The sequence below is a fragment of the Lissotriton helveticus genome, chromosome 8, assembly GCF_964261635.1.
Source record: "Lissotriton helveticus chromosome 8, aLisHel1.1, whole genome shotgun sequence".
NCBI lineage: Eukaryota > Metazoa > Chordata > Amphibia > Caudata > Salamandridae > Lissotriton > Lissotriton helveticus.
This window is the reverse complement of record NC_136069.1, coordinates 2,160,430-2,175,353: the sequence shown is the minus strand read 5'-3', so window position 1 is coordinate 2,175,353 and position 14,924 is coordinate 2,160,430. Positions and strand designations below refer to the sequence as shown.

Below are 14,924 nucleotides of genomic sequence, written 5' to 3'. Positions count from 1 at the left end.
ATCTCCTCATGGCGCAGGCATCCTCGCACCATGGTGCAAGGGTCCCTGCGCCGGCACTTGGCAGCTGTTTCGGCGCCAGCGCAGGGGAAAGCCGCAGCGTGGTGCAGCCAAAGGGCTCGCGGTGCCGAGCTGCGGCACTTTCTTGTAGATCTGCCCCTCTGTGTCTGCGTGAACCACCTAAGCAGCCCGCTCAGGCCAATACCCAGTGCTACTCTCATAGTACTAGAGCAGTGTCTGGAGTGGTGTGGGAGTCTGTCTCAGGGACTGTCAGGAGCAGTAGGAGAAATGCAAAGCGGATGCATGACCAGGTACATTTGTTGTTGTTTTTTTTTTAACTAAAACCTTCCCACCCCGCCACCGCTGTGATGCAGCCATGCTGCCCCTGCTGTATATTAGCAGCAGCCGTGACTGCTTTCACTGCTTCATTCCCATTTTTAATTCAGGTCTCATGTATCCCAAATTAATTCTTACAGGCACTCTCGTCTCCCCCAGCTTCCTTCTAAAGGGGCCACAGACGCCGGAGCTCCCAGCTGATGTGGGTGAGAGAATATAATCCAGGTTCCTGCTCATCCTTCTGGACCACTCCCTGTTTGGTTATTTTCAAGAAGAATCTGCAGATGTGGCTGTTTAAGTGGCACTTTGTCCCTCAGCTTCTATTCCTTAGTGCCTGGATGCCCTCTCTGGCATTTGCAGCACATTAAAAATTATGAGATAAAATATTAGAAACCTCTTCACTGACTCCCTGTGTTGTGTGACATCACCTGCTGTGCTCTGATGTATTCCTCTGTGTCTTTCTTCTGCAGGTTGCGTAGCTGCTCTCTTACTGCCGCACACTGCAGAGATCTCTCTTATGTTCCCAGGAGGAACACATCCCTCACAGAGCTGGACCTGAGCGAGAATGAACTGGGAGACCCTGGAGTGAGAGAGCTGTGTGAAGGACTGAAACACCCAGGCTGCAAAATACAGAAACTTGTGTAAGGAGCTAACTGCGCATGTCTTTGTTAACGTGTCTATGGTTACAGTTGTGGAGATGCTTGTCCAGTCCATGACCACTCATCGAGTGGCCAGTCAGGACCCGGGGCAGCTGGAGAGACATTGACATAGAAAGAGCCTGGCTGCATGTGGTGTGATCTTGTGCACGTTTAGTACTGAGTTATTGGTGGAGGTCTCCTTTGAATGTGCTGAGACAGGGCTTTTAGGCGTGCCCACCTGCCAGAGGCTCAGATTGCCCTATTGAGTCAACACAAAAGTCAACAGCTAACCGCCTCCGCAGTAGAGAGCACCAGGCATTGTTTGGGGCGAAGAGGCTGGCACAGACCGCATAGTGCGGCAGCTGAGTGAGCCAGGGCGCTATTTCATTTCAAGTTTGTTGCAGTAAGCCATGCTATAATTAAATTAGATTTTTGTCACCTTACCATGCTCTAGCGGCGCACTGTGATGGAAACTGTAGTGTTGACATTTAACTTACCTAAATTGGTAGGCGAGCAGCGGACGAGCCATTCGGTTAATGGCCGGGCTGCCCGGCTCCACAGAATGAGTCCTCCAGGTCGAAACGAACGACTGGACTCCCCCTGCAAACGTGCTGCCCGGACTGCATTTAAGACTCAGCTGCAGGTGCACTGTAATGTGTGCCTGGGCTCCAGCGGCTGTCGTGGGGATTACTGTGCGGTAAGCAGTAATAGCCATCGGGCACAACATCTACCGACACAGATCACAACCCTATCAAGTTTCCCAGGTCCATGTGAGATGCGCTGCTCTAGCCCGGGCTTTTATTTGAATTCTGCGATTTGTAGTCTTGACTAATGCATCATAAAAAGGACAAGTCCCACAATTCAAAGGAAAAAAAACTGTACTGGAGCAGCACATCACAAATGGACCTGGTAAACGAGGCCACTATGAGATCAGTCTCAGTCTGAAGGTAATGCCACCCCGAAGGAATACTATTGCCTCATTTTAGCCAAGATCCCTTAAGCCGGCCCCCAAAGCCTGCTGGGGGAAGCTTGTTTGTCACAGCACCTGTCCACCTACTAGTTTTACAACCAGCATAGATAGAACACCAGGGGCGGCTCTCCCACTAGGGCGGAGGAGCGTTGCCCTACTGCTTTCTTCCAGTGGTCCAAGCAGAAATAATAATAATAACCCGGTATTTGTAAAGCACAAACTAATCACCCCTAAGGGTCTCAAGGCAAAGATCAAGCAAGCTATTGCCCAGAGTCACATGGTGCTGGGCTAACCTGCCGCCAGCGATCGAACTGTGAGCCCTGTGTGCCACAGGCAGACACCCTGTCTGCTGCACCACACCTCTTCCTAACAGAAACAGAAAATAGTAAAAACTACCATCTTTTGTTTCTTCTTCTCGCACTGTGAGTAAGCAGAATGGTTTGGTTGCAGGTGGCTGCTCTTCGAGCAGGGCTGGGCAGGGGAGGAGTGGTGTGCCCACTCCTGAGGGTGCAATGACTGTTTGGTCGGCCCTCTGGGGCCGTCCAAACCAGTCATGCACACACTGCCCTTTTTCCATGCAGGCTGCAATCCAGCCTACATGGAGAAAATGACCTTCCCCGTAAGCCCCTGGCTGGCCGGCGTTCCAACCAATTACAATGCTGCCACTCCAGCGTAGTGGAGGCGAGGGAGGCAGCCTGCTTCCTGTTCCTGCTGGAGAGCAGGAGCAAGAGCTAAAAAATGGTGTACCCGGCCGGCGGACAAGTATCAGTTTTTATTTGTTACTAAACTCTAAATTTACCCCCTCTCCCCGTGCGACCCCCCCTTGCGGTTCATGACGGTTGCAACTGAGAAGCACGGTTCTGCTTGATACCCAAGGCAGGCGCTATGCCTATTATGTGTGACTTTGCATTTCAGTTCGGTGATGCGAATCAAGACACTGAAATGCATTAGTCTAACATTTGATGCATGGTACTTGGCAGGACTAAGGAGGGAGGTGTAAGCTGAGGGGACCTGTGCTGCAGGCGAGATTACAGATGGGAAGAGAGACCACCTCAAGGCGGTGACAGTCATCTCAGTGCTCAGCTTCAGGGCCGCATCTTCTCAGAAGAAGCACACCTCTCTGATCTACACAAATGATAGTAAATAGGAGTTGGAAGGGATCTTTTGAAATAAAAAATACCTGTTGGGTAGGAAAACTGCTTTTTTTCTGTCTTCCAGATGATATCATTAAAAAGGGAAATATCAGTAAAAAGTATCTGGGGAGCCTGGAGGAGGGTTGACGCATGCAGACTGCACACTACACACACAGATAGAGAGTTCTGTACTTTGTCATGTTTAATTCTGAGGCACCGAGACCTCAGTGGAGAGCTTGTGTGAGAGCTGTGCAGGGCTCTTAAAGAGAGATCTGGTGCTTTTCAGGTTATTTCAGAAGGTGAATGGAAAGGATTAACTCACTGAAAGAACAATCCTACCTTTGAAAGTCATAGGCCCTGGTATCCTGCAGGTAATCTGACCAAAGCCTGCTCTGGTTCATACCTTTATCTCTTCTTTCTGCAGGATGGAGAAATGCTCTCTCACTGGCTCATGCTGCACAGATCTCTCCTCTGTTCTCACAACAAACCCCTCTCTCACTGATGTTGTCCTGAGCAGGAATGAACTGGGAGACTCTGGAGTCGGAGAGCTGTGTGAAGGACTGAAACATCCAGGCTGCAAGATACAGAGACTGAGGTAAGGGACTTCTCATTTCTTTTTTAAGTCTTGCAGTGAGTAGTATAGCATACTGGCTGACCTCATGTTACCAAAACAGAACATAAACATGTATAAAAAGTACATGAAGAGTGAATGTTGTGTCAGCCCCTCTGCTGCCAACACAGAGGACAATTATTTGTGCCGGCGTTTCATCTGTGATACCGACAAGACTTGTGTAAAAGGGATTAAACAATCACTGGCCTCGACGTAATCCTTGACTGATGGTGTGAGCACCTTCAATATACACCAACATTGTATGCCAGCCACCTTTTCTGTGAAGATAACTATTAAAAATTCTAATCAAGTTTTTAAGATGAATGAACGCCATTACTTAGAAGTATTACTGAATAGTCTCCAGGAGGCATAAATCACACCTATATCCAATATTTGAAATTCAACAGTCTTCAGTAATCAGAAATCACAGAATCTGTGTGATGTCTTTTTCAACAAAGGATTAACAACCTTTGCTGGTCCGAATCGCTGACCATTGTCCTGACCTAGGTTTATAGAGAAAGTGAGACCGTTTCCCTGACGAAATCCTATATGCCGAAACGCGCGTTGTGTTTTCATCGACCGCCAGCCTTTGAATTATTTGTCAACTTACAACACCTACTTCTATTTTTTTTTAAATATATTGAAATTCTTTTTGAACAGTACTGTAAATTTATTGTTTGTGGAAAATATCTTTTGTGATTTCTGTACATATGTGTTTGTATATGAAATGTAAACATTGCATTATTTGTGTGTAAAAATAGTTATCAAAAACATCAAAATACAAAAAAGCAAAAGGAATAAGGTACAATCGAAAAATATTAATATAAAAAATAAAGAAAGATCATTTTGCATAAAAAAGCATTGTTTTTAGTCATATGTCCACGTTTACACCACGTGTCTTACTTTTGCTTAGATTTTGGCCTGATTTTCTGTAGCAATATCATAGATCTTGTGTTTAGCTTTTTCCTTACCTCAATTGGTATCTTTCTCTACAGCTAGCAAGATTCATTGTTTTCAGTGGGGGTCCCCTTCTTACCAAATTGTTGTGTGATCCCCTTCATCTGTTGGCTTTTCCTTTGCATCAATGGTCTGTCCGTGAGGTTCATGACGTCGTTATTCTTACATTCTCTCGTTGGAGTTTTCATTGTGGTTTGCTGATGGGTCATGAAGTGTTTCCATTATAGAAAATCTCCTGTTGCGCCTAGAAGCCACATCATAATGTGATTGCCTGAGAAGAGAACACAACTTCACCCCCCCAACTCCCAAACCAAAGCCGCTTCTTTTCATAGTTTGGCGTGATCCAAGTTTCATCATTGTGTCCCTTTTGTTGGCACAGATCCAAGGAGGGAGATTGTATCCCAAGCTGAAGCAATAGAAGGCTCTGGTCTACTTCATAGTGTCCCCTCCTTCCTGAAGCTGCTACATTGCAGTCTACAAAGGCAAGGTGAAAGGCAGGTGAAAATTCTCGGAGGTGGGACTCCGAACAGTCCCTCCCTCCCCCCACCAATACAGGCACAAAAGAGGCAGCCCAAACATCACCTCCAGCAGCAAACACACAACCTGCCCAGTCCACCCCCACGGACCCCTCCCCCAGCACCGATGAGCAGTTGGAAACACATGCCTCTTTGCACTTTGAGTCTGAGAGGAGACACCTCCTTCTCGTCCCAGTCGTCACTGATTAAGATAAACTCTCCTCCTGCAGAGCGCATAAACTGCACACATGTCTTCCTTCTGCTTCCTGAGGATCTAATAAAGATCACTTCCTGTTGTTACTTTCCACAAGCAGGGCTCTGCTGCCTTTCCAAGCAGGCAGGTGCGTTTTGATATTCAAGCTGTATTGTATGTTTTGTCTTGCTCTCATATATTGTTAGGCCTTCCGATTTTCTGAACTTGTTCTTGCTGGTTTTAGGACTTTGTATACTTTACTACTGCTAAGCAGCGCTAAAGTGCTTAACATTGGCTTAACATCAAGCGGCATATTTAAATTACTTGTAAGTCCCTAGGATAGTGCACTACAAGTGCCCAGGGCCTGTACATTTAATGCTACTAGTGGGCCTGCAGCACTCCTTGTGCCACCCACTTAAGTCGCCCTCCAACCATGCCTCAGGTATGCCATTGCTCCTAAAGTAGGCCCTATCTAACCCACAGGGCAGGGTGCCATGTATTTAAAAGACAGGTCATGTAATTTAAAGTTTTGCTTGTCCCGCTAGTGAAAAACTCCCAATTTCGATATTCACATTACTGCAAGGCCTAGCTCTCCCACAGGATAACATTGGTATTACCTAATTACCTCATTTATGTGTAATTTTCAATTGTGGAGAGATGGACATTTCACGTTTGGTGTCACTGAACTCACAATTTAAAATCACAACTTCTGGTGAGGTTGGATTTTAAGTTCCAGTTTAGCAAATGCCACTTTTAGAAAGTTAAATGAAAAAAGAAGAAATTTCCTGAACCTAAGTTTATGCTTTATGGCCAAACACATTTCTTTTTGTTTGTACCGGTATTTTATTTATACCTTTCACTTCATACGTTTATATCTTCATTAAATATTTCTGTATGAAAAGGGAAATGTTCCACACTTTTAAACAATACATAAATAAATAATTACAAAAAGAATTACAAAACACATTTGAAATCCACATATACATTAGGACATACTCAACATACTACATCACAGTACACAATTTTACACAAAAAACTATATAGACAAATACTCATAACCTTGTTCACAGGTTGCAGTGAATAAATCAGTATCCCAGACTTTTTATAACAAAATGTCTATATATCCATAGGAGCACAAGGGCATTGATCACTTGCTACATCAAATAGAAATGAATTCTAAGTTAGTAAATTGCAAGATTTGTAATCCTTATTCTTCTGTGCTCCTTTATTGTGCTGACTAAGCATGGGTGGATTTTGCGAATTGGCAATCCGCGAAATTGCGTATTTACGGATTCGCAATCCGCAAAATCCGCGAACTCTCGCGAATTTGCGGATTTTTTTGTTTTGTGTTCGCAAGGATTTCTGCCAGTTCGCAAGGATTTCTGCCAGTTCGCGAGGATTTTGTACCAGTTCGCAAACGCGAACTTACTTTTCGGGTCGCAACGGTCGCGAACATGTTGTTTCTACATCTGGTTCATCACAGCACCCTCTGTTTCACCACTGCCACCCTCTGTTTCACCACTGCCACCCTCTGGCTCACCCATGCCACCCTCTGGCTCACCCATGCCACCCTCTAGTTCATCACTGTAGATTATGGGTGGAAAAGCACACCTGCCCTGCCTCAACTGACATAAATGAATTAGGGGCTGATTAATGTGTTACTGAATTTGAACTTCCTGGCAGGAACCTGCTTCCTTATCTGTAATTGCTTTCTCTGAGCCTGCTGTGAGGGTCAGAGCAGGGTCATAGAATAGTTGCAAGTAGGCAACTGAACTCTGAAGGGGCCCCTCGGGAAGCACTACAGGGAATGGTTACTAATGATAAGATTGAACTTTTGCACCTGCTGAGTGCTTTCAGTTTTGCAAAAATCCAAATATCCAGCAGCATCCACAAAAAGTAATCCTTCCAGGCACTACAGGGAATGGTTACTAATGATAAGATTGAACTTTTGCACCTGCTGAGTGCTTTGTGGTAAATAAATAATTAATTACCGGATCTATTTTTCGGGATATAATAATAACAGATAGCTCAATAAATAAGAGTCAAGATTCGAGGTAGCTGGAGTTTACAGGCTTTAATCAGGCATAAAGGACAGGAACAGGACAGCCTGCATGGGAATAGGATGGCAGCTGCCGGGGGCAGGATCTGGGAATAAGGCTAACTTTTAATAACAGTGCACAAGTATATATATCTAAAACAATTACATTGTATTCAATACAGTAGGCGTAGCAGTAGGCGTGGTTTGTAGCAGTCGCGAAAGATAAGAGAAGAGTGGGTGTAAGAAGAGGCGTGTACAGGGCGTATACATAGACATGTGATGTAAACGTAACAGAAGTGTCATGAAATGGGCGGAAACATGGAGGGGGCTACCTGAGGAGCCGGGACCTCTGACCTAGTGGTGCGCGCAAACGGGCTATGACATGTGACTAGGGAGAACTGGGGGCTATGACTCCTGCTCTAGAAGAGGAGACATAAGTCTGGAGTGTCAGAGCGACATGTACCTAGGCATATCTGATATCTCGTGTTTGGAGAACATGTTGATAGAAACTAAAAGTTATCAGGGCAAGGGCTACTTGACTCTAAGACTGGTGCATGCATTATTCTACATATAATGTGTGTGCGAGGAATATTCTATGAATATTAATACAGTAATTCTCTTACATGGAGACAGAAAGGCTAGACCATGACGGAAACTATTGATGCGATTCAGTAGCTTAGGAATGCAGAGAAGGAGAGCTGGACTGATAACTAGAAGCATAACATACTCTTGGCAGACTGGGAGGCAGAGCAGGCCGAGCCGGGCACTGCGAGGCTGGAAGTAAGCGAAGGGTCAGGGATACAGGTGGGGGCTGCATCGCTCCTCGGAGAGGGTTCAGGAGACAAGAGCTGAATCTGAGTCCGGGCCCTTTTGAGGCCTAGAAACGGGGACAATTCAATGCATTAATGTGTACACTGTAAAACGTGGCAACATAGGCCAATGCTCGTTGCATTCACGAGAACTGGAAGCTGGCATACTAGAGTTGGACACAACTGTAATTGCGTCTTTAATCGATCATAGGGAATACATATGCATATTAATCATGCACATATAACTTAGGATGGGGAACACGTAGGGACACAGAACATGGCAAAATTTACTTTTCCACATTCCCTCCTTGTCACTACGTTTTCCATCAGGATGCGTCAATATTCATGATACCATCTATCATTTCATACAGTATCATTTGCTCGTCTCGAATTGTCTTGGAACGGGACTTAGGACTAGGAATACAAGAGGTAGCACAAATGCCGCAAATCGCAGGGCCACATTGTATACAGAGGCAGCAACTGAATATGATCATTACTGCTATACCTAGGAATGACAATACTTTCCATCCCCAGGCAGATATAATACTCCAGAGCCAACCGGACCATGTCCAGGTGCCTGGATCTTGGTGTAACTGATGGGCAATTTTATGAAGTCTGGTTATAGCTGAATAAACAGACGGTGCGTTATTAGGAATGAAAATGCAGCAACTAGATCCGATGACTCTACATGCTCCTCCTCTATCGGCCAGTATGACGTCAAGAACGAGACGATTTTGGAGCACGACAAATCTCATAGCAGATTGTTCTTCAGTTAAGTTACCTAGAGCGGAAGTAGTCTCATTCACTACTGCTTCGAGGGTTCTGGTTAACCTACGGATTAGCTTACTATTCTGGACAGGGCCTATAAAGAAGAAGAAACCTTTATTGAAATCTTGATATTGTTCTAGAGCAGTTTCAGTTTGATCGACAATTGGGGACTCGATCTCCCTTCTATGTCTAACGTGTACTAGATGTGTGTTCCTGTGATAATCAGATGGGGCTAGAAAAACTGGTGGCAGTAGGAAGGAAATATAACATGTACCATCCCAATCAAGGGGCAGACGAACATATACGGTCTGACCACAAACAAAATAAGAATGACGTGAGGCTTTGAAAATAGATTTCCCACTGTCACTATACTCGACAGTAGTAGTACAATCACTATGTCCTACATGTGCGGAACCATTCTTTCTGACACATAATTCGCCTTTGACTGGTAGTACTGAAATAGCAGGCAAGTCTGGAGTAGTATCGGACTGAACATTCAGGACCATAAAGTTCGAAGAGTAATTACCTAAATCATACACTTCATTTTCTAGATCTAACCCTGTTCTATGGGTGAGACCTTGCTTGTCTGGGAAACATGTTCTATTCAGAAGGGACATATCAGTTGAGGATGACGTTAACGTGGACCATGCTCCACACGAACCATTATGTGAAAACGGATAAGGAAAAAGTGGCAGAACTCCCTTCGGTGTCTGGAAAGGGGGGAGTCGACCACACACCCAACAATTAGTGGCATTGCTGGTCTGGTGTGAATAGTGTAACATACGGATGAATGTATTATTGCGCATAGCAAGACGATAGGATAGCTCGTGAGGAGGCAGATCACTAAATGTGTGCTCTACCGTAGAATTAGAAAACATATGTACATGTGAAATCGGAAAACATAAATAAAAAGCATAACTTGTGCAGGTTACCATAAGGCTTAAATATAACAAAAAACATAAAATAATGATATATCGTTTAGAGTTCTGACTAACTCTCTCACTGTGGGGGTCTATCTCATACATGTCAGAAACCTGTCTAACCGTTTCACCCGAGAGGGACTTAGACAATTAAACTGGCTGACTTATTTTACTAGACCTTAACTTGGATTTATACTCCTGTTGCGGAGTTTCCTCTAACAGGGGAGGCTTGAATTCAAAGTTTGTAGCGGGAAAGTCCTTGAGAATAGGGCAGTCTTTAGAAATTACACAGTCCTTTGTAAATGTCTTTTTCCGGAGTCCATGAAATTTCTTGATGTGGGACAGATGGACCCATCCCTTGCGGCCCTCCAACTTCACGGCCGTGCGGGTGGTCAGAAGGACAAGTCGCGGCTCCTTCCAACGGGGCTCCAGCGGACTTGAACGATCAAAGTTCCTAACAAGAACAAGGTCCCCTGGTATGACCTCGTGCGGTTTCACCTCAGTGTTGTCTGGAAATGCAGCGGCAACCTGTGAACGACAAGAGTGTAGGGCAGACATCAAGGAAGCTAGGTAATCTATCAGCATATTACTGGAAACGTCTGTAATACTGCGGGGTCTAGGTGTACCCCACATATTTGGGGGGCGGCCGAATACGACTTCGTACGGGGACAGACCTGATCTGGAATGTGCAACCATCCGCATATAAAATAAAGCAACTGGCAGAGCTACTAGCCAGTCTACACCTTTCTCTTTACAAACTTTTGCAATTCGGATTTTCAACGTCTGATTATGTCTCTCTACGAGACCGGCTGCTTCAGGATGGCGCACACAATGGAACTTCCACTGGTATCCTAACAGAAGGGAAACATGCTTCATAAGCTCGGATGAGAATGGCTGGCCGTTATCTGAATACACGACCCTAGGGAGTCCATAGCGGGGAAAGAATTCACGAACCAACTGCTTGGCAGTGGTCGCGGCTGTGTAATCTGGGACTGGATAGGCTTCTGTCCACCTGGACAAAGCGCATACAACTACGAGGACATACTTGAAACCTCGGCATCTCTCCATCTGAATATAATCCATCTGGAGGACTTCAAAAGGGTGGTCAGGAGGTTGGAATCCACCTTGTTCCACCGGGACACTTTTACCTGGATTGAACTGACAACATATCATACAGGTACGGACTTTCTGCTTAGCTGCAGCTCGTAAATGCTTGTTGAACCAAATGTTCTGGATGCTGTCTAACATGGCTTTTTCTCCTAAATGGGCTGGACTATGTGCGGTGTTAATAATGACTTGAACCATAGAGTCGGGGAGAAACCATGTGGCTTTTCCCTTCGTCACCCATCCCTGACCTGTCTGGACCCCTCCTTGTTCGGACCATTTCTTGATTTCTTCGGGAGTAGCATGTAACTGTATGTCTATGACATCTTGTGTAGGGTCCTTAACTGTCATACAAGTAGTCTGGTCTGGAGTGCATGTCAGTGTCTTGTTAACTGGAATGTCTGGGGTCTGAGCTGTGAGCTTGGCTGTTCGATCTGCTAGATCGTTACCTTGGGAAATAATATCAGTGACTTTCGTATGTGCTTTGCACTTCATGATAGCGATAGCTGTCGGTAAATGTATTGCATCTAACAGAGCTTGAATGAGGAGACCATGCTGAATCTTGGTCCCATGAGAAGTCATGAAACCTCTCTCCTGCCAGAGTACTCCGAAGTCGTGTACGACTCCGAATGCATAACGTGAATCTGTATAAATGTTTACTTTCAGGTTCTTGGCACGTATGCAGGCTTGGGTCAGAGCGACTAGCTCTGCTGCTTGAGCGGACAGGGTGTCAATACGATGTGTTTCTATAACTTCAGTGTCAGTAGTCACTGCATACGCGGCTACTAGTTCTCCTGTACTTGTTCTCATACATGAACCGTCCACATAAAGTGTCAGGTCGGGATCAGGTAATGCAATATCTGTCAGGTCTTGTCTTGGCTTGGTCATAGTGTTAACTACTTCCACACAGTCATGTGTGGCAGGATTTGAAGTAACAGACGGTAACAATGTAGCAGGATTTAAAATGTTGCAGCGTCTGATTTCTATGTGTGGCTGGAACAGTGTCAGTTCATAACCTGTTAAACGTGCAATAGTCAAGTGCTGAGTCTGTGTTCGGTTTAAAAGAACTTCCACGGAGTGTGGAACTTGTACTGTCAGAGAGTGTCCTAATACTATGGAATCACTTTGTCTGATAGCTAGAGCTGTGGCTGCAACTGACTTGAGGCACGCAGGCAGCGCCTGGGCTACTGGATCTAATGTGCTTGAAAAATAAGCACAGGGCTTGTATTGTCCTGCTTGATCTTGTGTGAGAACAGATAATGCGGTACCATCAAGTTCTGTAACAAAAAGTGTAAAAGGCTTACTGTAGTTCGGTGTTGCTAGAACAGGAGCTTGGCATAAGGCTTTCTTTAATTCATTAAAAGCGAGTGTATGTTCGGATGTCCAAGGGAGGACAGTCGATACGGCTGCCTCCTGTGTCGTTAACTGTATCAGTGGCTTGGCTAGAAATGCATACTGAGGAATCCATTGCCTGCAATAAGAAGTGAGGCCGATAAAAGCTCGTACCTCCTTCTGAGTCTTGGGCTGGGGAAGATGTGCTATTAACTGGATACGGTCAGGTGTCAACTGCCTACCCCTCTTGGACAGTAAGTGTCCTAAGTAGACCACTTGCTGGACACAGAATTGAAGCTTTGAAGGGGACACCTTGTGCCCCATCTCGGCTAGGAAATACAGGACTGTAAGTGACGCTCGCTCGCAGTCACGTTCAGAAGGGGCTGTGATCAGTAGATCATCGACATATTGGAGCAGGGCAGTGTCAGTTGGCATGTGAATATTGTCTAGTTGTCTCTTAAGTGCTTGACTGTAAATGCTAGGACTTTCTGTGAAACCTTGAGGAGCTCGTGTGAATTTATAGCTCCTTCCATTTAAACAGAAACCAAAAAGGTACTGGCTGTCTGGATGAATGGGGACACTGAAAAATGCATTCTTGAGGTCGATGACTGTGAAGAATGTAGCTTCAGAATCAATGGCTGTCAAGAGGGATGAAATATCTGGGACCACTGGGTACTGAGGTATGATACATTTATTAAGTTCTCGAAGGTCAATCACTAATCGGTAAACTGGAGGTGCATTTGGATCAGTACGTTTCATGACTGGAATGATAGGAGAATTACATACATTGGAGTCAGTTTCTACAACCACTCCTTGAGCTATGAGCTCGTCAATAATTTTGGATAAGGCTGCTACAGCCTCGGGTGGCAATCTGTACTGTCTGATTCGTGGCAAAACTATACCTTGCTTCAGAGTCACACGATGGGGTGTGATGTGCATACATCCTACATCAGTTGGACCTTGCGCCCATAAATGCTGCGGTACATTTAACAATCTTGGATCAAAATCACGTAATACATAGTGACCCTTAAAGTCACGTAAAAACAAACGAACTCCCTCTGGGGAGCAACATATTACTGCACCTAATTCTTTTAATGTCTTGATATCTAGTAAATTTTCTGGACATGACTTTGTGAGTAACAGATCAGTAGTTGGGGACAATGGACCTACTTCTAGAGTAACTGGTTTTGAAATCTCGTTAACAATCGGCTTTCCTGAAAATCCAAGGGAAACATTTTTAGAGCCTGAGAGCGGAGCCCCTGGAACCTCGTCATGACTGATGGTAGTCCTACTTGCCCCTGTATCAATCAGAAACTTTCTGTCTTTCCCTAATACTTGACTATGTACATAAGGACCCTCTTGATCTACAGGTATCTCGATGAGAGGCAAGCCTACCTCCCTCGCTAGGCTGTTTCATGAATATGGCTGATAATCTGGGTACTCGGACTGTGCATACTGGTACATCTGCTGTGTAACATGCTGTGTTGCAGCGATAGGCTGCAGTGCTGGAACGGTCTGTTGTGCATTCTGTGGTGACTGAGAAGTCTGTGAAACTTGTTCTTGTCTAGGCGGACGCGGTCTTTCTTTAGTCTTACCAGTAGCTATGTTGTGTTTCAGAACTGCACACTCGTTTATAAAATGACCTGGCTGTTTACAGTAATTGCAAGTCCCTTTAACGGGAGCTGCAGGATGACTGGCTTGATTCGGACCTCTTTTCTGACTGTCTTGTGGAACAGATTGTGCAACTAATACTTTCATTTTCGTGTCTTTCATACGTCTTCTTTCATGTTCTTGCTCTTCCCTCATTCTGTTCTGGTGATACTGGAGCATCTGGAGCATTTGTGACGGAGTATTTGCTTGCCAAGAACTCTCGACTTTCAAAACTCGATTTTTAACTTGTGGACTGGAATTCTCGACTAGTTTAGTAACAAAAAGATGAGGATATGACTCACTACTCGTCTTGAGACCACTATTAATAATAAAACATTTTTCGAATCTAGAATAAAAATCACTAGTATCTTCGTCTTGTTTCTGTTTGCAGGCTGAGATGGCATCCCAGTCTTCCTTTTTCGTGGCTAGTAGTCTTGGCAAGACTTGTATTAACAGTTCGGGCAAAGCTTTAGCTTTATCCCCTAGACCGGTACCTGGTACTCGTGTATTATCTTCTGTTTCTAATGCAGACCAATCTATCTTTTTCTCTCCCACCTCCCATTCTTTTTCCTTGAGTTTTTCATATACCCCTGCGGGCAACAGGACCTTTAACATTTTAATTATATCTCGATACGTGTATTCTCCCATACGGAGCATGTCTTTTAATTCTTGGTGGAACCCTGCTGGATCTTTGTCGTGACAGGGAATTAACTTCTTCATCTCTAAGAGTTCCATCTTTGTAATGGGGGTGTAAACAAATACTCGTTCTAGTTCACCACCCGCTGTCCTAACTGGGTGTACTTCTCGTAACGGATTCTGTCTGTCTTTGTAGAATGGTTTACTTTCTGGAGGTGAGACATGAACAAAATGTGGATTCAGAAACGTTCGGTATTTGTGGCGCTGTTCTAGAATGACACTAATTAAATCGGTACCTAGACCTTTCCATCTATACTG

The 14,924-nt window shown here is 44.9% G+C and overlaps 1 protein-coding gene across 1 annotated transcript in view; it reads left to right on the top strand.

The window, feature by feature from the left end:
• The window catches only part of LOC144773304 (NACHT, LRR and PYD domains-containing protein 3-like), a 123,311-nt gene that overhangs the window by 92,485 nt on the left and 15,902 nt on the right, over positions 1-14,924 (top strand). Inside the window, exons 8-9 of the mRNA XM_078658245.1 lie at positions 804-974; positions 3,499-3,669. Coding sequence (XP_078514371.1) covers positions 804-974; positions 3,499-3,669 — 342 coding nt within the window. The remainder of the gene's footprint in view (positions 1-803; positions 975-3,498; positions 3,670-14,924) is intronic.